At 36.5% G+C, this 23,523-nt stretch overlaps 1 protein-coding gene across 3 annotated transcripts in view; it reads right to left on the bottom strand.

The window, feature by feature from the left end:
• Positions 1 to 23,523, bottom strand: part of AMN1 (antagonist of mitotic exit network 1 homolog) — a 63,609-nt gene continuing 40,086 nt past the window's right edge. For all 3 annotated transcript variants that reach the window (XM_067696095.1, XM_067696094.1, XM_067696093.1), the window contains 5 exons: positions 21,048 to 21,192; positions 18,655 to 18,872; positions 17,910 to 17,966; positions 12,714 to 12,825; positions 1 to 1,644 (listed from right to left, as the gene is read on the bottom strand). In XM_067696095.1, coding sequence (XP_067552196.1) covers positions 1,571 to 1,644; positions 12,714 to 12,825; positions 17,910 to 17,966; positions 18,655 to 18,872; positions 21,048 to 21,192 — 606 coding nt within the window. In that variant the 3' untranslated portion in view covers positions 1 to 1,570. The remainder of the gene's footprint in view (positions 1,645 to 12,713; positions 12,826 to 17,909; positions 17,967 to 18,654; positions 18,873 to 21,047; positions 21,193 to 23,523) is intronic.

A 23,523-nucleotide genomic window follows, 5' to 3' on the forward strand; every position in this document is an offset into this window, starting at 1 on the left:
TGTGGGTATTACTTTTATTTATTTTCTTGTCTATTCATTCAACGAATATTTGGGTGCTTACTATGTACCAGACACTGTTCTAGGTATTGGAGATACAGCAGTGAAAAAAAGAGAAATAATTTGTCTTCATGAAGCTTATATACTAGGGTCGGGAGACAGATAACAAATAAAAAATAAAACATGTCAGATGGTGACAGGTGGAAAGGGGAAAAATAGAGTCTAGAGTGACAGGTAAGGGTGACAGGGATAGGTAGGATAGGGATGGGAGATCCAAATTTTAAACAGAGTGCCGAGAAACAGCTAAGGTAACTAGCAGTATAAAAAAAGAAGGTCAAGCTGCAAGCTGCTTTAGGATGATGAGTCCTTTATAGACTCTACAAACCTGATACCTTAGATCTTGAAACTAGTTTCCCCCAAAGCGGAAAAAGCTATTGACTTGGTTAGGTGTTCAATATTAAATCTTACTGAATTTGTCTTCAGAAAAATTTCATAGATGGAACAGGCCTTACCCATTTTACACATATATACATATGTACCACCTTTGCAGTGGCAATATATGTTATCTACGCTATAAACATATCACATTTATAAAGTAGTTAGTAGTAAGGACAAGGAGTGGAGTTGAATATGTAAACCCTTCCTTCTAAACATATACAAGAAATCTACCATACCACACTTTCCCTGTTATTCACTACATCACAGTTAAAATAGGAAATCTTTAAGAAAAGTCCCACTGAGACAGGCTCATGGCACAGGGAATATGCTGAATTTGGGGGTAGTTTAAGCACAGTATATGTCAGAGAATTTTGTGATTATAGAGAGTAATACATTTCATTTGAAAACTAAGACCTGTGTGTTTATTTCACAATGTGAAACCAGTAGAGCTTCAGGATACAACCTCTGTGATGACATTTCGTGTTTACTCATTCTTACACATTCTTGACTGCAGTCTTTAAGGATGAAGGTTTGTAGATGAATAGCATGTATTTGGGAAAAGTAGCCATACTCAGTAACATTCATATGCTGAATGGCTAAGGTATATGATGTCCTGGATTATGACATTAAACTATTATATTTCTTTGTTTCATTGAAATAATAAATTCTGTGAAGAAGTTACAGGCCTGATGTTCAGCTTTGCTTTCTGGCCAGTGGACATTTAAATAATTTGGAAGGTAGCAGCCAAAAAATAGCTAGGTAGGTAATTAATGCTTTTAGAAATACCTTTACTTAGAATTCTCCTAATGTTTATCCATATTGGTAAATTTCTCTTACAGCAGCTCAAATATCTAGGTGGGAGAAGGAAATTTCCAGGGAAAACAGGTAATTTAAAACTTTGCTATTAAAGAAACAAACACAATACCCTCCCCAAATACATCAGAGGGCATGCTAGGATTGTCATTTCAAGAACAATCACTCCTCAAACAAACTTAGAAATAACAGCACTATTAAAATGTTTAAGAGCCTGGTTAACTTCAAAGCATAAATCATATTATTGGAAAGCCAATCTCTAGATCGTTGTTTCCTGGGAAAGTTGTATGAAGATCATAGCTTTGATAAGCTTCAATAAGCATCAATAGACAGTCCACGTCACTTGCTTTAGTTTGTTTGGGCCTACTAATTGCTCCAAGACTTCTCGTGAATGATCTACAAAAGAAAACAATGACAACATATTAATTCACAGTAATCAAAGATATTGAATGTGTCCTCATGTATAAACTGGGGATGACGATAACTATTATATCTCATAGGGTTATTTAAAGGATTAAATGAGATGATATATAAAGCATACTATAAGCTAAAAATACATTTAATTAGTGGTAACCATCACTGTTATTAGCTGCAGTAAACATATCATAGTAATACTTCTAAAAAACAGGTATTTACTGTTTTCTCTGTAATTTCATCTTAATTTCACCAACCAGAGAGTAATAGGGTTAAAGTTTCTCAGGGTCCTGGCAGGAAGTAGATGACACACTAAACTAGGGTGCTTGAACAGGTTTTAACTACAAAGGAGTGATTAAAGAAAACATGATTAAAGAAAGCCAACAGGTATGGTAAAACACCTTGGGAAGCTGCAACATGCCCATGAGGGTTAGGGGACAGAGTAGTTACTAAAACAGGACAACTTGACCTGTAGTTGAACATTTTTCCATGTCATATAATATTTATAAAACATGATTTTAAATAGATAACTATTACATGAATTCCTTGTAATTTAACCAATCTGTATGACTGGACATTTAGATGGTTTTCAATTATTCACAATATATAGCAGTGATTTTAATATAGTTTACATATCTTTTGCAAAGTCAGTTTTATAGTATCTTTTAATGCTTTTAATGTTTTAATGCAAAAATACTGCTAAAATTTTATTACTTTAAAAATTATTCAGGAGTTTAATAAACTTGTTCCATAGATACAACCTATGTTGTGTGTATAACATATCTCTAACCTAGTCTTGGGAAATTTCTAGTTTAGTCGTTCTCAGACTTAAAGATTTCGTAGACCACTAGGAAAAAAAGCAGGCCCAACGCATGGTTACTAAGTTTTATTTTAAGTAAAACAAAAATAAGCCAAAACATTAAAGATTTAGTGCAAGAAAGAGAACTAGAGAGTGTTTGGAAACAAGAAGTTATAGTTGTGAAAACAAAGGTTTACTTCAGCAGCTAATTTTTTTAAAAGCAGCTAAAAATATAACAAATGCAGTTTTCATTGTCATAAAAAATATCAGTTATTATAGAGGAAGTCTGTTGTTACAGGAGATCTAGATTAAGGATAGGTTTCAAATAGGTTGAAAGTAAAAGGATGGAGAAAGATACATCATGCAGACAGCAACTGTAACAAAGCTGTAGTGGTTATACTAATAGAAAAGGGAGGAACACTTTCCACCTTATTCTATGAGGTCAGTATTACCTTGACACCAAAGCCAGACAAAAACATCACATACACAAAAAACAACAGACCAATATTTCTTATGAACATGTACTCAAAAATCCTCAATAAAACACAAGCGAACCCAATCTAGCAACACAGAAAGGGTTACATGCCATGATCAACTGGGATTTACCCCAGGAATGCAAGGTTAGTTTAACATCTGGAAATCAATTAATGTAGTACACTGTATTAGTTTCCTCTTGCTGCTGTAACAAATAACCACAACCTTAATGGCTTAAAACAACACAAATTTATTATTGTACAGTTTTGAAGGTCAGAATTTCAAAATGGGCCTTCCTGGGCTAAAAGCAGGTATTAGGAGCTTAGCGTTCTTTTTGGAGGCTCTAGGGGAGAATCCACCTCCCTGACTCTTCCAGCTTCTAAAGGCTGCCACAGTCCTTGAATTCCTCCATGTTCAAAGTAAGCAACATTGGACAAAGTCTTTCTTATGCTGCCATCTCTATGGTTCTCCTTCTGTCTCCCTCTTCTACTTTTAAAGACCCTTATGATTACATTGGGCCCACCTGGGTAATCCAGGATAATCTCCCTATTTTAAGGTCAATATACTTGTAGGTTCTGAGCATTAGAACATGGACATCTTTGGGTGGGGGCATATTTCTGCCTATGGCACCCATATTAATAGAATAAAGGACAAAAACGACATGATCATTTCAACAGACACAGAAAAGGCATTTGATAAAATCCAACATTCATGATAAAAACATTCAACAAACCAGAAACAGAAAGGAACTTCCTCAACCTGATAAAGGGCATCTATGAAAAACCCACCACTAACATCATCCTTAATGGTGAGAGACTAAATAATTTCCCCCTAAGATCAGGAACAAAGATAAGGATTTCCCTGGGGCTTCCCTGGTGGCACAGTGGTTAAGAGTCCACCTGCCGATGCAGGGGACGTGGGTTTGCGTCCCGGTCCGGGAAGATCCCACATGCCGCGGAGTGGCTGGGCCCGTGAGCCACGGCCGCTGAGCCTGCATGTCCGGAGCCTGTGCTCCGCAACGGGAGAGGCCACAACAGTGGGAGGCCCGCGTACCGAAAAATAAAATAAAATAAAATAAAATAAAATAAAATACTTAGGAATACGTTTAACAAAAGAAATGAAAAACTTATACTCTGAAAACTACAAAACATTGTTGAAAGAAATCAAAGAAGATCTAATAAATGGAAAGATGTCCATGTTCATAGATCAGAAGACTTAGTATTAAGATGGCAGTACTCCCCAAACTGACTGCAGATTCAATGCAATCCCTAGCAAAATTCCAGCAAACTTTTTAAAAAGAAATTGACAAAACGATTCTAACATTTACATAGGAATTCAAGGGACCCAGAAGAGCCAACACAGTTTTGAAAAAGAACAAAATTGGAAACGTGTACTTCCCAATTTCACTTTAGCTGGTGTTTCTAAGACTATTTTGGCATTTTTACTAGTTATGAATATATTATCAAATATTATATGTAAATATTTGTTTTCTGACTATATTTGTCACTCTTCTGTAGGAATTTATTATTGTACATAAATAGAAAAACACTTTTCCCTCTAGTTGTTAAGCATACAGTATATTTTTATGTAATTTTAAAAACTGGATGCTAGAGGGCAGTATTACATTACTCAAAGTCTCCTCAGGCAGCTTTTCTTTTCCCCATAAAAGTATACAGTATTTAGAGCAGTGAGTCAATAGTAGGAATATTCGATGCCTGTAAGTTTATTATGCTATAGGGAGAAACTGTGGGGTCTCTAAGTATTTCACATCTCTTGCCAGAATACTCTGTAGAAATTGTGGAGGAGGAAAAATAATTTTCTCTTTACCCTTCTGAGTTCTTGGCTGAGATCCCCTGTGACCAAAGACAGATACAAGAGAAAAACAAACAGAAGTTTATCAACAAGTATACTTCATGTATACATGGGAGATACCCAGGAAAAATGAGTGAACTCCCTGAGAGGGCCCAAGCCACCACCTTAAATACCACCTTCAGCTAAAGACAAAAGAAAGATTTTGGTGTTGTGGGGAGACCGGTTATGGGAAGTTACCAGGAAAAGCATAGTAAACAAGGGTAATGAAACCGGGCAGGACCCTGCTGGGCCCTCCTGGGTACAAGCGCCTCCATGTCTCCCACTTCCTGTTTTCAGAATAAGCTTTCGTCTCCTAGGCCTTCCCCAAGTTCCAAAGAGCAGACTCAAACAGTTAATGATTAGAGAAGTAGAAAATGTAGAAACAAAGAAAGCAGGCAAGCAAGAAAAGTAATAATAGCTTGAACAATGGAGTCACACCTAGTTCCTCCTGAAGGGATAGAGATAACAATCTGACATATCTTTGAGTTGTTCTGCAGAAACTAGGACCCGCCCCCCCAACCAGGTGAAGGATGTTGACTACATGCTGACCACCAGCACACAGACCCCAGACTGACTGGAACCAGGAGATTGATGATTAAGATTCCCAGAACATCACCCTGTTATTTCACCACCAACCAATCAGAAAAATGTCCACGAGCTGATCACACACCCTGTGACCCTCATCCCTAACGTTGCCTTCAAAACCCTTGACTGAAAGCCATCAGGGAGTTCCAGTCTTTTGAGCATCAGCTGTCCTTTCTCCTTGCTTGCACCCTGTACCACAACCCGGTGTCAGTAGATTGGCTTTGCTGCACATGGAGCAAGGAGACCTGATTTTGGTTTGGTAACAGTAAGATTCACTATACAGATTTAAGTCAGTGCCTTCTCCACTGAATATGATTCTGATTTAGAGTCACCCTTCCCTTCTTAGTACAGAGAGGGAGACACTTTACAAATGGAGATTTCCTTTATAAATGTATATTTTCCTTACAAAAGGGTAACTTCTACTGCTTTCAGAGCTCCTCCAGTGTCTGCGAAAAATTAGCTTAAAATAATCCTTATGCTAAAGAGGCATATTTTGGGGTGGCTTATTCTGCCACTCACCAAAACACAGACTCTCAGGACTGAAAGACTCTAAAGGTCGTTTATACCAATCACACTACTGATGCTTGATGTCACTCTTCTACTTCCTTCCCTTTTCTACTACTAGTGAAACCACTTGACACCAAAGGCTTAGGAAATTGCTCTACTGGGGAAAGAAGTAGAAACTGTGGATTAGGTGATTTAGGTTTTTACTTCCAGTTCTACTATTAACTATTTCTAAGATTTGGGGCAAGTCACCTAAATTCATTGTATCTCTGTTCCCTTATTTTTAAAACAAGGGAGTCGTGTAGATGACTTCTAAGGAACCTTTTACCATCTTTCTAAAAATCTCTGACTAATGTAGTTGGAGACCACTTTTTGAAAGAGGTTCATTACGGGAGGTTTTGGAGCCCCAAGAAAAAGAAGAAACTATGGGAAATATAAGTTAACAAACTAAGTTTTTCAAATGATCAAGGAAAATGTAATTTAGACATTTTTATAGAATACACAGTGAAAAAAGTGAGGCTGGACACGTTTTTACAAACAATGATCAAGGTTCTAATGCGTCACTACAGTGTATGGCATAAAGAAGTTTCGTAATTCTGGATTAGTAATGTATGAATAAATAATGATAAGGAAAGAGAATAATATAGGATTTAGAAAATAAAATATATGAAATTTAAAAAGTAGTTGTCCTTGAAGCAAGGAATCAGCTTTAATTACAGGGAAACTCTGAAGCAAACCACTTGTCTCTTTGTGGTAAATCTTGACATATTTATTATCCAGGAATCTAAGTAAAGAACTTGCTTGTAAAGTAATCAAGCTGATCCTTGAATCAAACAAATCCTCTGATATCACTAAAATTTGAGTCGATTAAATCAAAGTGGCAGATTTCCTGTTGGGTTTTCCTGCCTTTCAATGTAAACATAAGGACTCTAGTGCTAATTGCTTTATTGCCCTTCTAAAACCTAAACTTAGATGCCTGTGATTACTGTGAAACACGTCTAGATAATGATAGAAACTGAAATGCATGTCCATTGTAGGAGATTAATAAAACTGTGTGAGTTGAAATTACTGAAAATCATTACAGACATAATTTAAATTAAAATAATTTAATACATTTAAAAATTATTTTGTTTCCATAATGTCTGTGATCTACAGTATTTTAAATAGCAGCTTAGGTTTTTGGTCTCTTCTGAAGAAATAAAATCAGAGTGCTTCTAACAGTTTCAAGACTTAATTTATAATGTGGAGTTTTGCTTACAGTCTGATTGTAATGTTAAGAAATTTTATAAAAACTTACAGTGGAGAAGATAAACCTATTAATTCAGGGAATCTGATGAGTAACTACAGTTGACACTGCCAATTTGGGGGTCAGGTTGCTTTGAGGATAACATAACACTAGAATTGCACAAACATATGATATACATACATTCTTTTTATAGAATATGTATCATTATTGTCTTATCTAGTCAGATGTGAGCAATCACATGAATACGTAAGAGGAAACATATAAGGTGTCATGAAAGAAGAAAGAACATTTATTTATCAGGCAAAAAAAAAGCATTTGTCTTCTCTGGAAAAAAGAGAAATTAACAAATAAATATAAGGTGAGGGCTTCCCTGGTGGTGCAGTGGTTGAGAGTCCGCCTGCCGATGCAGGGGACACGGGTTCGTGCCCTGGTCCGGGAAGGTCCCACATGCCGCGGAGCGGCTGGGCCCGTGAGCCATGGCCGCTGAGCCTGCGCGTCCGGAGCCCGTGCTCCGCAACGGGAGAGGCCACAACAGTGAGAGGCCCGCGTACCGCAAAAACAAAAACAAAAACAAAAAAAACCATATATATATATATATATATATATGGTGAATATATTAGCCCACTTTATTTTCATTCAATGATGGTAGCAAAAATACACAATGGTAGGTGCTGACAGGAAAGCGGGAAGAGTAGAGATGATCTGGGTAGTTGAAAAACTTCAGCTTATTTTCTCTTTAAGAAACTTTATCGGTAAAAGCCATTGTATGTGAACTCTTATATTATTATCAGATCACCCAATTTTATGACTGACATTTACATGTAAGGAAAAGTTGAGGTCCACAGAAGTTAAGTTATTCAGTGTTTTGGAGAGATGGTAGGAGACTAGGGATTGGTGCTTATTTCACTTTATCTTGAGATTTTTGTTTAATCTTAGCACTGTTATTAAAAACTATGTCACAATGGACAAATACCATTTCAGTTTCTCACTTTCCTCTTCTGTGAAAGGAGGGATCAAAATAATAATACATGAATTATTCTGTGTTAAAAAATATGTGGGAAATGCTTGGGTGGGGGAGCAAAACGTGCCACCCCAAAATGTCTCTTTGGCATGAGGATTATTTCAAGCTGATAACAATCAAGGACCAAAAGACTCAAGAAGAAATTTGGCCTTCCCCCTTACTGCCTAAAAGAAGTATAGATCAAGTTATCGCCAGAGGTTGTCTGCAAAAATATGGGCTAGGCGTGGTGGTGGAAACTCAGCAGGGCCTAGAGATGAGAGTACCTTTATGGCGCAAACTGCGCTGCATGGCCCAACAAATATTTGTTTACCAAACATTTGCTTTTTCATCTTTCATGTGAATTGCCTTCCTCCCTTTTGAAGTCCCAAACCTCTACCCCCAACATCCTCTTTAGCTGCTGAAAATGTTATTTAAGGCGAGGGTTTCAGCCATTTTGGTGAGTTACTCAGTTCTCCTGGGTCTCTTCCATGTATACATGTTATTAAACTTTTGTTTGATTTTCGCCTCTTAATCTGCCTCCTATCAATTTAATTCTTAGACCAGCCGGAAGAACCTAAAAGGGTAGAGGAAAACGTCTAACTCCCTGGCACTTAGATAAAAAAAGTTAAGTTTCTTAGCAATAGTATTTCTCAGAGCCTTTGAGAAATTAATATTCATTATAGTGGCATGTTGCATTTCCCAAACATTTGGACATATAAACATATTTTGTTTTATGCTTTATCCCTTGATGTCTTCTAGAACACCATACCATATAACTGTAGTTAGTGAGATCAAGGGATTGTGGGGCAGATCAAGGAAAAAGATACGACCACAAGGTGGCAGTAGCACACAACGAGCTTTAATTGGGCAGCACTTTGATAGGTTTGCATGGAAGGGGAGTCCCTCACAACAGAACTTCCCCTTACTCAGAAAGGGAGTAAGGTAAGGGAATTCCCAGAAGACTGAGCTGAGGAGGGGGTTATGTAGCTGTTGCTCAGCAGCAAGACAGTTGGTAAATTCAGTATTCTGAGCCATTATGTGGAAAGATTTAGTGGGATTAAGTTTTCCTAGTATCTATAATCATACCAGGTAGGCATTTCTCTTGAATTCACCAACTGATAATACATCTTTGGTTTCCAGTGATCTCAGTAATTAAATAATTTATCTCAAAAGCCTTCTGCTTTAAAAATCAGACTAATGACTGCAACATATTTTCCAGACTTCAAAATTCATATTTGTTAGTCATTTCTATATTGATACAGGCACCTTTAAGCATTTTATTATTGGCCTTGTTGTACTCAAATTTTAAGTTTTTGGTTGTATCTTCTAAAGATTTCATTACCTATAGGGTCTCTGATGATTGTTTTAAGCAGTTTGCCTAAGGATAAGTTTTTCTGGTTGACTGTGTGTATAGTTTGTCTTCACTTCTATTGAAAGTAGAGGGAAAATGCCAATTAACTATTTCCAAATTGTAACCAGAAAGATAATCAAGATAAAATTAGCAAAGGCTGAGTTTATAACATGTTATGTAGCCAAGTTATCCTGAGACAAATATAACAGAACATTAACTATTTCAGCTAAGGTTCCAGGACTAGAGGTACCAGCTACGCTCTCATTCCAAAATGAGATACCAGACTTGTACATGATTTGCAAATGCTTGGCTGAAAACTCATTTTGGAATCCGTGGTGCCTCATCCATTCAAAGATATAAAAGTGTTAAAGTGGGAAGCGACGGAAAACTGGACATTGAAGAAAGGATTTCTTTAAAGACAGTTATGATTTGAGTTGTCGAAAGAGGGTTGCAGGTGCTTGCTCTTGCCTTCAAGCCTAGTGAGAGGGGGCTCTAAGGAGATCAGTTGGAGAATCTGATTTGTCCCTTGGAGCTTGGGAGACACATTACACTAATATCAGACCTGAGAAAACTAAAAAGCAAAAGGCTATGGTAAGAGTCCATGTGGCTAAAGAGAGGACTGAAGTTGGGAAATAACCTGCACTCTTACTGTCTAAAGTATTGTGTTTCCTGTGGACAGATGTGGGCTGGCATGGGTTGCCTTGTAGTTTGCTCATGAAAGCAACTTGGATGGTCTAGGAAACCTCAACAGAAAGAGACTGAAGGTGTACCGCCAGCTGCCTGGGTGCAGAGGAAGAAAATGCTAGCTACTAGCCAGAAGAGACTCATTTGCTTGAATCGAGAGAACTGTAGATGTAGAAGATATATGCAGTGATGAGAGGAGTGGCGGAAAGTGGACCCTGAAGAAGATCAGAAGTGCCCCACTTTTGAGAGAGCACGGATCAGGATGAGCTCCCCACAGGCCCTCAGTGCTGCCGCTAGATCACAGCCGTAGTAGTCAAGTTAGACTTTCCTTTCCCGTCCCTTCCCTTCTGCTCACTGCAGTCCCACCCTGTACTGACACTGGTGGGGTCAGAAACCATGGTGGGCAAGCTGGGAAAGGAAGAAGAGAAGCGCGAGGTGGTAAAACAGAGTAACCACGTCCCCTTACCCACAGCAGCGCTTCCACCTACAGCAAACTTGAGCTGACTGGAGGAGCAAAAAGCTTTAATTTGAACTTGTTTGGAGTATTACGTGGGTCTAAGACGTTTTAATTGCTGAAATGAGAGGGTTTCAGTGATATGAAATGACAAGACTTTTAACTATCTGAGAATGATAAGAAAAGTCAGTGGCACATGTCGGAGATTTTCATTTGGCTTTGGGAAATATTAGGCCCTTTGGATTAAACCTGTAATTAATACAGTGTGAGGAAGATGGAGTCACTTTGTGAGTACCACTCTCTTGTTCAATGTATTGATTAAACGTACATATAGCTCAGTGAGTAGATTTACATACTTTTACTTGGTATTCTGAAAAGACCTATCATCCAAAATTGCTGTTATTACATTTCACATACTGTGGTCTCCTCCACCTTACAATAATAGCCTACTTGTTAGAATATAATTTTCTGCCTTGTTTGATGACCAGAGAGCCTCTGCCTGCCTTCCCATAACCCCCAGAATAGTGTTCACATGTACCAATTCCCCGTACTCAGTCACATGAATTTTTCTTGTTCTAAATTATTTTCTTAAAATTATGATTACTAATTTTTAATAGGTAAAATCATTCACAAAATTCAAAAGGACAAACGGGTATATGGTGAAAGCTTTTTCCTAGTTTTGTTTCTCCACAACCTTCCCTAGAGGTACCCACTGGTAACAGTTTCTAACGTCACTTTTGGCTTTAGTGTTGAGAGATGTCTGCCGAAAATAAGATTTAGTCTTCATTATAGATGTCACTGATAACCAAATACAACCCATTACAGGCTTAGTTTAGATTGGCAGTCCAAACACAAGAAAAACCAGAAGATGTCAAAAGTACTTCTAGGGCTTCCCTAGTGGTGCAGTGGTTGACAGTCCACCTGCCAATGCAGGGGACACGGGTTCATGCCCCGGTCCGGGAAGATCCCACATGCCGCGGAGCGGCTGGGCCCGTGAGCCACGGCCGCTAAGCCTGCGCGTCCGGAGCCTGTGCTCCACAACGGGAGAGGCCACAGCAGTGAGAGGCCCCGTACCGCAAAACAAAAACAAAAACAAACAAACAAAAAGGACTTCTAGGACAGTAACTATTAGACTGTAATTAGGAAAAAGAGCTGGAAGGGCTGGGCATAAGTACTGACTCACACATAAGATCCCGGTTATACTGTGGTATGGGACCCACTGTAGGGGTGATGTGAAAGGGGTATTATGGCTCTTATACAAGCCAAAAGGGCTGTGACTACTTTAGTGAAGTACCACATTAGCCAAATGATTCTGAATCTCAATGGCTACAGCTTGATGAGATTACAGTTAACAGGTCATTTATGGGGCTTCCCTGGTGGCGCAGTGGTTAAGAATCCGCCTGCCAATGCAGGGAACACGGGTTTGAGCCCTGGTCCAGGAAGATCCCACATGCCGCGGAGCAACTATGCCCATGCACCACAACTACTGAGCCTGTGCTCTAGAGCCCACGAGCCACAACTACTGAGCCTGCATGCCACAACTAATGAAGCCTGCGTGCCTAGAGCCCGTGCTCCACAACAAGAGAAGTCACCACAATGAGAAGCCCACACACCGCAATCAAGAGTAGCCCCCGCTCGCCACAACTAAAGAAAGCGTGTGCACATCAACAAAGACCCAACACAGACAAAAATAAATAAATAAGTAAATAAAATAAATTAGGAAAAAAAAAGCAGGTCATTTAGCATATTTGAAAGATGCAATATTATATACTTGACTTCATAAAGCATAATGTTTAATATCATGACCACTACCACTGCCACCATCATCCTCCTCAAGGCAGTTAACATTTACTGAGCATTTGCCATCACCACCATCACCATCATCATCATGACTTAACATTTACTGAGCCCTCACTATGTGCTAGGCACCATATGCAGTGTTGTCAGATAATCATCATGACCAAGTTTATGAGGTAGATACTGTCATTATACCCACTTAATGTGAGGAAACTGAATAATGGAATGGGTTAAGTAATTTACTCAAGGTCACACAGTTATTAAAAGGTGAAACCAAGATTTGAACCCAAGCAGCCTCATACTAACCTGTTACCAGGGGGCATCCATGGAAGAGTAATATACATATCTGAGGACAGCAAGTAAGGACAGCTTCTACAGCCTCATCAGTCAGATTCACACAATATCCCATATGAATCTCCTATTTAAAAATAAAGAAAGTATAATCAAAAGAAAAAATAGGACAATAATAACCGTGTGAAAAAGCTTGGGAAATACTGTACTCTGATAACAAAAAACCCAAATATCAACTTGCAAGAAAAACTCTAGAAAGGACCAGTGAAATTCTGTAGTAATTTGGAAGGTATAGTACCTTTAAGAGTTAAATGCCCAACCACTTTATAAGGCAATTTGGCAGTATCTATTAAAACTGACAGTAAGTATGCCCCAGAACCCAGCAATTCCAACTGCAGATGTCCACTATATAGAGAGAAACTCTTGTACATGTGCGTAAGGAAACAACTTATAAATATGCCAATTGCAATATTATCTGTAATAGTAAAGAAGTGGAGACTGGGTAAATAAATGGTGGTTCATTAATATATTGTAATAAGATAAAACAGTTACAATGAAAAATATCTATTTGTATTAATAGACATAAATCTTAAACATAATGTTAGTTCAGACACTTTAGAAAACACTATGGTAGCATCTTATAAAGCTAAACATGTACTCAACTATATGACCCAGCAATTTCATTCTAGGTATTTACCCCCTCAAAATGAAACCATATGTCTACACAAAGACTTGTATGCAAATGTCCATAGCAGTATTTATAATAGTCCAAAATTGGAACAACCTGGATGTCCATCAAATGGTGAATGTATGAACAAACTGTGTCATATTCCAGACTATGGAATACTACTCAGAAAAAAAAAGGAATGAAATATTAACACGTGCAACAACATGGGTGAATCTCAAAAACATTATGCCAAGTGAAAGAAGTAAAAGAAAAAAGTAAAAAACCAAAAGACAATTTACTGCATGATTCCATTCATATAAAAGTATAGAAAAGGCAAAACTATACTGACAAAATCAGTGGTTGCTTGGGAGAGGGCCACAGCAGGGCACTGACTGCAAAGGGATGGGAGATAACCTCTTAGGGTGATGGAAATATTCTATACTTAACTGTGGTCGTGGTTACAAGGCTGTATAACAATTACCAAAATTCATCACACTGTACACTTAAAATAGGTGAGTTTTATTGTATGTAAATTAAACCTCAATAAAGCTTGAAAAAATTTTAAAACATAATTTTGAATAAAAAAGCAAATTGTAAAACAACACACACACTATGAAACTATTATGTACTATTTAAAAACATATAAAATAATACAATATCTTATTTATGGATATATATACACATACACACACATATGCATAGAGAGAGAGATGAAGCATCCAACTATGGAAGGAAAGATGCACAGAAGAGTGGTTACCTCTGAAGGAAGAAAGGGGGAATAAATAAGGGGAGGGAGCTTTAGATGTAACATATAATAATTTTTTAAAAAAGAACTGGAACAAATGCAGAAAATGTTAAAATTCAAGGGGTTGGTCCACAAGTCTGTTATATTACTCTCTATACTTTTTCATATATTTGAAACATTATCTATCTTTTGTTTAATGTTCTAATTCAGAACCCTTTTGCATTGCTGGTGAGAATGTAAAAGGATACAGTTGCTATGGAAACAGTATGGCAGTTTCTCAAACAATTATACATAGAATTAGCATATGATCTAGCTATTTCACTTCTAGGGATATACCCAAAAGAATTGAAAGCAGGGACCCAAAGAGATATCTGTACACCTATGTTCATAGCAGCAGTATTCACAATGGCCAAAAGGTGGAAACATATCAATGGATGAATGGGTTAAAAAAAAAATATGATTATAATGGGCAAATTCATAAAGACAGAAGATAGAACAGAGGTTGCCAGAGGCTGGGGGAGAAGATAATGAGGAGTTATTGTTTAAAGGGTAGAGTTTCAATTTGGGATGATGAAAAAGTTCTGGAGATAGTTAATGGTGATGGCTGCACAATGATGTGAATGTACTTAATTCTACTGAACTGTACACTAAAAATGGCTAAAACAGCAATTTTTATGTATATTTGCCCACATTAAAAAAACTTAACAATTCTGGAAATAAGATTCATGTGGTAATTGATATGTATACTTATGGTAATATCAGCTTTTCAGGAGAAAAGAAATACTATGTTGGTGTACATATTATAATTAATCATATCTTAGAAATAAAGGAAACTTGAATATATTGAAAACTCATAAAAATTGAGGCAGAAAGCATTGTATATTATACATTGGCAAAGGCATCCTATGATATGAATTGGCAAAGGCTACAGACAATGAAATACAACTGAGAACAAGAGATGGAAGGAACAGTGTTCAAGTCAGGTTTCATTTAAAATATATTAAGGCATTAAAAAAAAGAAAATATTCAACTCTGGCAAATTGGGGTCCTAGCAAAAACTGTGAATTCACAACATAACCTTTATGGGAAACAATTCAGCAATCTGAATTTGGGACCATTAAAAAAAGGATTCATACTTATTGATCCACTTGTTTCATTATGGAGAGTTCATTATAGCAATGGAAGAAAAAAGTGATATGTCCCAACATATGAATATTTCCAGTAGCTAAAAGCTGTAAATAATCTGAATTACCAACATTAGAAAAATGATTAAAGGAAAGTGATACATAACATGGACAGATTTTGTTCTCTGATATGCCAGTGCCTAGACACAGCAGATAATAAATATTTGTTTAATAAATGAATAATTTTATACAGCAAATTAAACTTTTAATCATGAAGACTACAGAAAACTATAAAATGACTGTAATATGAAGTTAAGAATATGATAACATTTATTAGGTGCTACCATATGTCTGGAACTGCAGTCAAACCTGGGGATAAAATGACAACAAAGTGATGAACAAAATGGTCCATGCTCGCTGAGAACTCAGATCAACAGAGATTTCAGAGGCAATCCTGACATTCAACAAACGCTGTAGCATACGTTTGTACTAAATGTCAATCTTTAGGAGAGGTCCTTAGACTTTTAATCAAATTTATTTTCAAATTATAAACTATTTAGCAACATTGGTAATTTAATTTTCCAGAATTGAACAAATTAAAAGCAACAGATTAAAACAAGGTATCTAATAAATAGCAGGCATACATGTTACCCAAAAGAGAAGAATCAGTTAAAAAGATGAAGACATCTGTATTTCAGTTTCAGTCAGAAATTGTGGTCAGAAAGATGCTATGAGCCAAAGGTTAAAATATATTCCTTTAAGGAAGGAATTAAGTTCTAACAAATTTCAGAAAGATTTCCATTAAAATGTTTTGGCACTTAACAGAAATAAGCTTTGGAAAACTGAAAAAGTGAAAAATTCAATGACACTACAATGACCAACACATTGGTTACTGATTTTTTCCTAAGTCTGCTTAGGTTGGTGCTCCTAATTTTATAAAGCTGAAGTAAATATGTAGGTATATTTCCTACCACTGCATAACAACTAATTTCCTGGTGGTTTTATTAGGAAGTGATAAACTAGGTTAACTGTTTGAGAACTTTGTTAAAAATGATGGTGACTAACACACCACTATAAAGCAACTATACTCCAATAAAGATGTTAAAAAAAAATGATGGTGATTATAGGATAATGTAAAAATTGAATAACCTGATGAATATAAGGCAGTAGCATGGAGGCTAGAATGTAGTAAGTGCTCAACAAATGTTAGTATTTAAACAGTAAAAATTATGGCAGTTATTGTCCCTACAGTTAGAATGCAATTTGGAATTTGGAACTTCATATTTTAAAGAAAGGAATTTCTTAATTAAAAGATTTGTAAAAATATATATGCTATTTTATACACACACATACACATACATACATAAATACAAGCAGAATGCAAATATATAAATATCACCAAAAAAACTATTTGAGCATTAAATCAAGCAGAAATATTTTGGCAAAAACATGGCACCACCATTCTATTATAATAGTGATTACTAACTTTTATAGTTCATTTATAGCCAGTTTACTTCCAAAAAGGATTTGCTGTGATTTATTGTTGAAAAGCACAGCTATATTAATTATGAGTAAAAACAAAATAAAACATTGTAAACTGAAAAAGGAAAAAAACAAAATCTTGGGACAAAAGTCTTCTTCATATTTAGAAATAGGTTACAGGTATCACATCAGTCATTGGATACAAAGGCTGAACACTAATTTAAGATCTTTTTAAACAGCTGCACAGTGTGGCTTCTGGAGAGGAAAAACCTTTTCTCTATCCTCTTATGTTTGTCTTTGGAAGCCTTCGAATTAAACTGACAGTAAGATTAGCAAGAGAAAAGATGAAGTTTATTCACAAGATCACAAAGAAAGTGGCTCAAAGAAATGGCTAGAATTTAGAGTTTATATACCATCTTAATAGGGGAAGGGGAGGGGGAGAAAGGACACTCAGAAAAACAAGTGACTTTTTAGGGAAGACAAAATGACCTTTAGGAGAATAGATGGGACTTAACGATAATCTTATGACAATGTTTATTTAATGCAATTTGTCATCTGACTTCCCCATGTATGGGAAGCCTACCTTAAAGGGGGTGTGAGGCAGTTGAATTCTTTTGGAATGGTCTGCTTTTAGGCAGATGGGGGAAGGTGGGGTTTAAGACAAAGTCTCTTTTTTTTTTTTAACCCTTGTTGTTTCTCAGACATCTTCAGATCAAAATAATTTTTATGCCACAGTGGTATAGTCTGTATCCCTTCATGGATTCAGAAAAAGATGATGGCAAGAGAAAAAATATGATGTCAAGAAAAAAACACTGGCAAGAGAATAAGTAGTCCTGGTAAAAATATCAGCCAGACATGAAAATTCTAAAGAATGTCATTTTACATTGATAAATTTTCAGTATTTTCATCCATAATAAGACTATCTTTAAATGTATTAGAAGCTAAAATTTCTGGAGAATAAGAACTTTTATTGGAAGTAAAATGGGATTTACTATAAAGTATACTTTATCTCCTAACTTTAACCAGTTTTTCTTCACTCTGGGAATAAAGAGGTGGAGGCAAAAAAAAAAAAAAGTCCATTTTAATATCTAATTGAGAATAAGGCACTGGTTGTCTTCTAGGTTTAAAAAAGAATTTTCTGAGGATAATGTGAATTCAGATAATCATCATCTTTACAGATATTTTAAAATTACCTCTAATTTCTTGGCACAAGGTCCACTAACAAGCGCAACCACACCACTGTCAGATACCTGAGCAAAGGAAAAGAGGAACATAGCACGTAAATGGAGATGATGGAAGCAAACGTTTATAAAAATGATTAATTATTTAGATATAGTTTTATTTCCTCCCGTTTGGCAAAGGTGTCTTAGCCACAGATACCTTCCACCCTTACTGAAAATAATGGGGGGGGGGTGCCAAATTATACTGTAATTATTTAACTATCAAAGCATGAAGCCAACAATTTTAGTGGACTTCCCTGGTGGTGCGGTGGTTAAGAATCCGCCTGCCAATGCAGGGGACACGGGTTCGAGCCCTGGTCCGGGAAGATCCCACATGTTGTGGAGCAACTAAGCCCGTGCGCCACAACTACTGAGCCTGCACTCTAGAGCCCGCGAGCCACAACTACTGAAGCCCACACACCACAACTAGTGAAGCCCGCACACTTTAGAGCCCATGCTCCGCAACAAGAGAAGCCACCGCAATGAGAAGCCCCTGCACTGGAACGAAGAGTAGCCCCCACTCTCCGCAACTAGAGAAAGCCCGCTCGCAGCAACGAAGACCCAACATAACCAGAAATAAATAAATACATAATTAAACAAATAAATAAAAAAAATTTTTAGCAAACAACAAAAAGAATTAATTATGTTCTGATGAGTTATGGAAATACTCTGGGCAAATACATACAGTCTCTACCTTTCAAGTCTGTATTTCATTTACCTGAGTAGCTGAAAAATCAACACACTGCAAAAATGGGCAGTTTTCTCCTAATGCCTGCAAGGACACATCAGTAATACCTAAGCAGCCACCTAAATCAATGATCTTTAGCAGCCGGCAATTGAATGCAAGAGCAAGGACTCCTTCATCAGTGAGATTGCAGCATCTTTTCAAACAAGCTTCGTGCAGGTAAGAACAAGATGAAGCCACAGCTTTTATTCCTGAGGGAAAACATAATTCTGTATCAATGAGCTATATATGTTTATATACGAGAAATATAACTGATTTTCATTTCATCAATCACCAGTACTGATACATCCAATTGCACGTTAGCCTTTTTCAAAGTATGCATGTGGGGATATACTTTATTTCCAGTGATGTTGTCATTATTTAAAACTCTTTTGGAATGTTTCAAGAATTCTCTACATAATCTGTGGTATATTCTTCAGAATATCTGCAATTAATGACAAGACTTTTTTGTTTATGATTAGGCTTGCTTTTAGGAAATAGCCAAAAGTCATTCAGAACCAAAATAGGTAATTAAATAGTAGATGATTCTCCTTTTTGTTAAAAGTTTTAAATAAAGTTAATTTTCTCGTGGACTCTGAAAAGAAATCAAAAGTTAAATGGCCCAAATGTCTTAAGTAATAGTTTTCATGCTTATCCTTAGGAATCATACCTGTATCTCTGTGTTCTCTCTTCCCTCTTTGATTCTGCCCTTTGCTACCAACATGCACCTTCTTTGTTAGCCTGGACCAATCTTACATTTTATCAACGGTCAAGAAAACAGAAGCCCTTAAGTCCAATTCAACTGATGTAAAAGCACTTTGGTGACAGGTACGTGATAATGTGCCACATAAATAGAAACGTACTTCAGGAATCCTGGGCCCTTTAGTCATGGACAAACATTATAGCACTGTTAAAAGACACTTTCATGGGCAAAATACACAAAAGGGAAGATGGTAAATTCGTGTGTAGGTCATTTTTATTGTTTTCCATATCTTAAGAAAGAACTCTTATTTTATTCATTAGTGTCCAGCATGAAAGTTCTTTTTAGTGAATCAATATTTGTGTAAACATTTTAAAACGTATGCTTCTTTGCAGTATTATGAATATCCTAACTTGCTAACCAAGCTGATTGTAAAATAGAGCCAACTACCCACAAGATTTTTCAGAAACCTAGGTAGCCAAATAACTCTTTCTTTCTTATACTGAAGAAAAAGATAAAAATCCTCTATTGAAAAAAAACGGTAAAAATCCATTAATTCATGTAACAGTCACACTGAAAAATGCAGTTTGTCTGGCTATAAAAAACTGTAACTGGAGAGGCCCGCATACCGCAAAAAAACAAAAAAAAAACTGTAACTGGACAAGGCCGGTACCAAGTTCAGCTGCTTGCTGCTCGAAAGGCCAATACTCCAGAGACAAGTATTGGTGGAAAAGGAAAAGTTTGCTGTATTCAGGAGGCCAGCAACCTGGGAAGCTGGTGGACTACTGTCCTAAGACCATCTCCAAGTTGCCGGATGGGAGACAAAGGTTTTATAGGCAGTGTGAGGGAGGGAGCTGCAGGGTGCATGAGCAGTTTGTACACAATTTTCAGATTGGCTTGCATCAAGGTGAAGTTTCAAGCAACACCAATCTTCTGGTTTCAACCAGTCTGGGGTCTACGTGCTGATGGTCAGCAGTTTTCATCTCGTGGGGGTATGCTTCCTGTAAAAACAACTTAGGAGTGTGTGTTAGACCTTTATATCTTTCAGGGAACTGGGAGCTTGGTGATTTTGCTATTTGACTGGCTTATAGTATAAATTGTTGCCATCTTCCAGGCCAATGTCTTTGAAGTTGGTATCTGGAATTAAGCAAGCAGGATTAGTTCTTTCCTAGTCAATCAGTCATTGTCTAACATAGTTTTATGGCAGCAGAAGTGGAAAATATATGATTAGTTTTGTGCTGTTCAAAATGGGGCAGCTTATGCTCTGGCTACAAAACTATGCAGTGAACAGGCTGATAGGAGAGTGCCTAGTAAATTTAATCTGATGATGATTTAACTTTCTGTTGTACTATTACAAGAAAGCCTTAACAAAGTATGAACTGGTCATTTCTTGTTTCACTATACTAGGTAAAATATTTAAAATATAGAGGTATCTATCCATGTTTATTTTAAACATGTTTAAACTTCAAGGTAGTGACTTAGTGTATTTCCCAACTTTCAGCACTGATTATAAGCAAGAATTCTAATTTGGATTCTTTAGCTTAGTTTGAATATTTTATTGATAAATATAGTTCCTATTTCTTTGACATACTTATACTCTCTTTTAACATATTTTCCCCTTCTCTGCTCCAAACTTATGCCAGATGGTGAACAGTACTCAACCAATTCATTGTGTTAATAAACATACCTTTTGAAGTTATGGAAATTCTGTTTTCTTTTGAGGAATTTAAAATTAATTTCTTCAATTTCCTGCAGTTACATAGGTGCAGGAGAGCAGTATCTGAAATATCACAGCTTCGTAGATCTAGAGTTTGGACTTCAGGATGTAAAATCTATAATAAATACATGTTTTTGAGAAATTAATATTTCCTATAAATATAGATGTTTATTCCATATTCAGTGTTTTGACGGTCATAAAAAAACAGCAGGTGGAAAATACAGCAAAGAATACAGAAACATATCTGTGTGAAGACAGATACATAGAGCAGGAAAAAACCAACCTACTTCCAACTGGAGGTGCAGCTTCTAGTGTCCGCAAAGTCTTACTGGGACACAGAGCACTGTTGAGACAGCTGGTACAGAGTAAGGACCCACTAGACCTGCAAGCAGAACCAAGGTGGTGGGGGGAGCTTATCCTCTTCCAGTGGTTCCTATTATTAGAGATTCTAACTCTGTGTCTCTTTGCTCAGCAAGTACGAGTCTTTAGGCACTTATATACCAAATGCTTATCTAGAATATTTACCTCCTTCATTTTTATTTTTGGGAGCTAGTACAAACAAACCCAGTATTACTGAATGTTTACTTGAGGGCAACAAATAGCAGATCAATTTCAAAGCATTCTGAGCTCTTTTTCTGGGGGTATTTTCCTTCTCTTTTGCTTTATTTTTATGAAAATAGAAATGGCTTACACTTTTCTGAACATGAAAGTAATGTATTGTTATTATAAAACATTCAGACAGCACAGAAAAATTACAGAAATGATACAAATAACTATTTCTATTTATTGAGCACTTACCGGGAAGGGTACTAAGTGTTACATAAAATATGTCATTTAATATTCTCTCTCTCTCTCTCTCTTACATACACACACACACACACATACACACACACACACCACCCTAAGAGATTGGTCATAGCTATTTTATAAAAGAGAAAATTGAGTCACCCAGAGCTTAAGTAGCAACACAAAGTACACAGCTAAAAAAGGAGCAGAGAGAGCTAGGACTGGAAGCCAGGTCTTCCTAATTCCAAAGGCCATGCGTTTAACTAGTTATAGCTAAAATTACCCATAATGTCAACACCCAGTGACAAACATAATATTAGTTTTGATGCTTTTTGAGTTTTTAAAAAAATATTTGAAGAAAAATGGGATCAGATCACATGTATTTATAAATGGGCACTTTTAATAAAAATAATAATTGTGGTTGCATACTATTTCATTTTATGCATGCACTGTAACTTATTAAATGCATCCTACACTGGCAAACACTTAAGCTGAACATTCAGACTGATTTTAAGAGGCAATATAGTACAGTGTATAAGAGGAGCATGTACCCTGGAGGCAGGCTGCCTGAGTTCCAACCCTGTAATTGTGATCAAGCTCTGCTTTCTTTTTGTGCCTCACTATCCTCATTAAGAGGAGGATGATATTTGTGAGAAATAAAGGTGCCTTGCTTATAATATATGCTATATATAACTGTTAGCTATTTTATTATTACGAAAATGTTATGGTGAGCATTCTTGTGTGCTTTTTAAATTATTATTTTCTTGAGATTAACACCAGTAAATGGTAATTATGTGAGGTGATGGCGATGTTAACTAACCTACCGTGGTAACCATTTCATAATATATAAGTGTATCAAGTCATCACGTGTGTTGTACACCTTAAACTTACACAAGGTTATATGTCACTTATATCTCAATAAAGCTGGAAAAAAATAACAGAAGTGAAATTTTTGAGTCAATGGTAAGCAAATTTTTAGGACTTTTGATAGAATGCCAAACTGTCCTCCTAAAAGGTTTTTTTAAATCAATTTACACTCTCACAGCAGGGGATAAAAGTGATTGCTCCCCACACTATTGCCAGCACCAGGTATTACTATTTTTTAAGTCTCTGCTAAACTGAAAGACAAACTGTGACTTTGATTACTAATAAGGTTAAATATCCTCTTACGTATTATTGCTGATTTATATTTTTTCCTTGGAGTATTTCCTGATTCTTCTGTTTTATTATTTGTTTGTTTTGATTTTTCTTAGTGGTTTGCAGGCATGATTTACATTGGCAAGATTAAAAAAAATAGAATTTCATACATACTGCAAATATTTTTCCTAGTTTGTTACTTTATTTTTTTCTTCTTGCCATAAAGAAGTTTATATTTTTATGTATTTAAATCTATCAATCTTTTTCTTCTTGTTTTCTAACTTGGTGTCATGTTTAAAAAGGCCTTCTCCACCCAGAGACTACAAAAAGATTTAGGAAATTTTTCAAAAACAGCCATCCCCAGATGTGTGCAACTTTTAAAAAAATGTTAGATCTGGTCTTTTAAATAATTTCATAAGCAGGACTTTCATAAGGATGGGGATTAGACGGAAACACCAAGGAAAATAACGCTTTTGATTTTTCTATCTCATTTACCCCCTTAGCCCTTTTTTATTCAGGTAAA

This window comes from Pseudorca crassidens, chromosome 11 (genome assembly GCF_039906515.1).
Source record: "Pseudorca crassidens isolate mPseCra1 chromosome 11, mPseCra1.hap1, whole genome shotgun sequence".
Classification (NCBI taxonomy): domain Eukaryota; kingdom Metazoa; phylum Chordata; class Mammalia; order Artiodactyla; family Delphinidae; genus Pseudorca; species Pseudorca crassidens.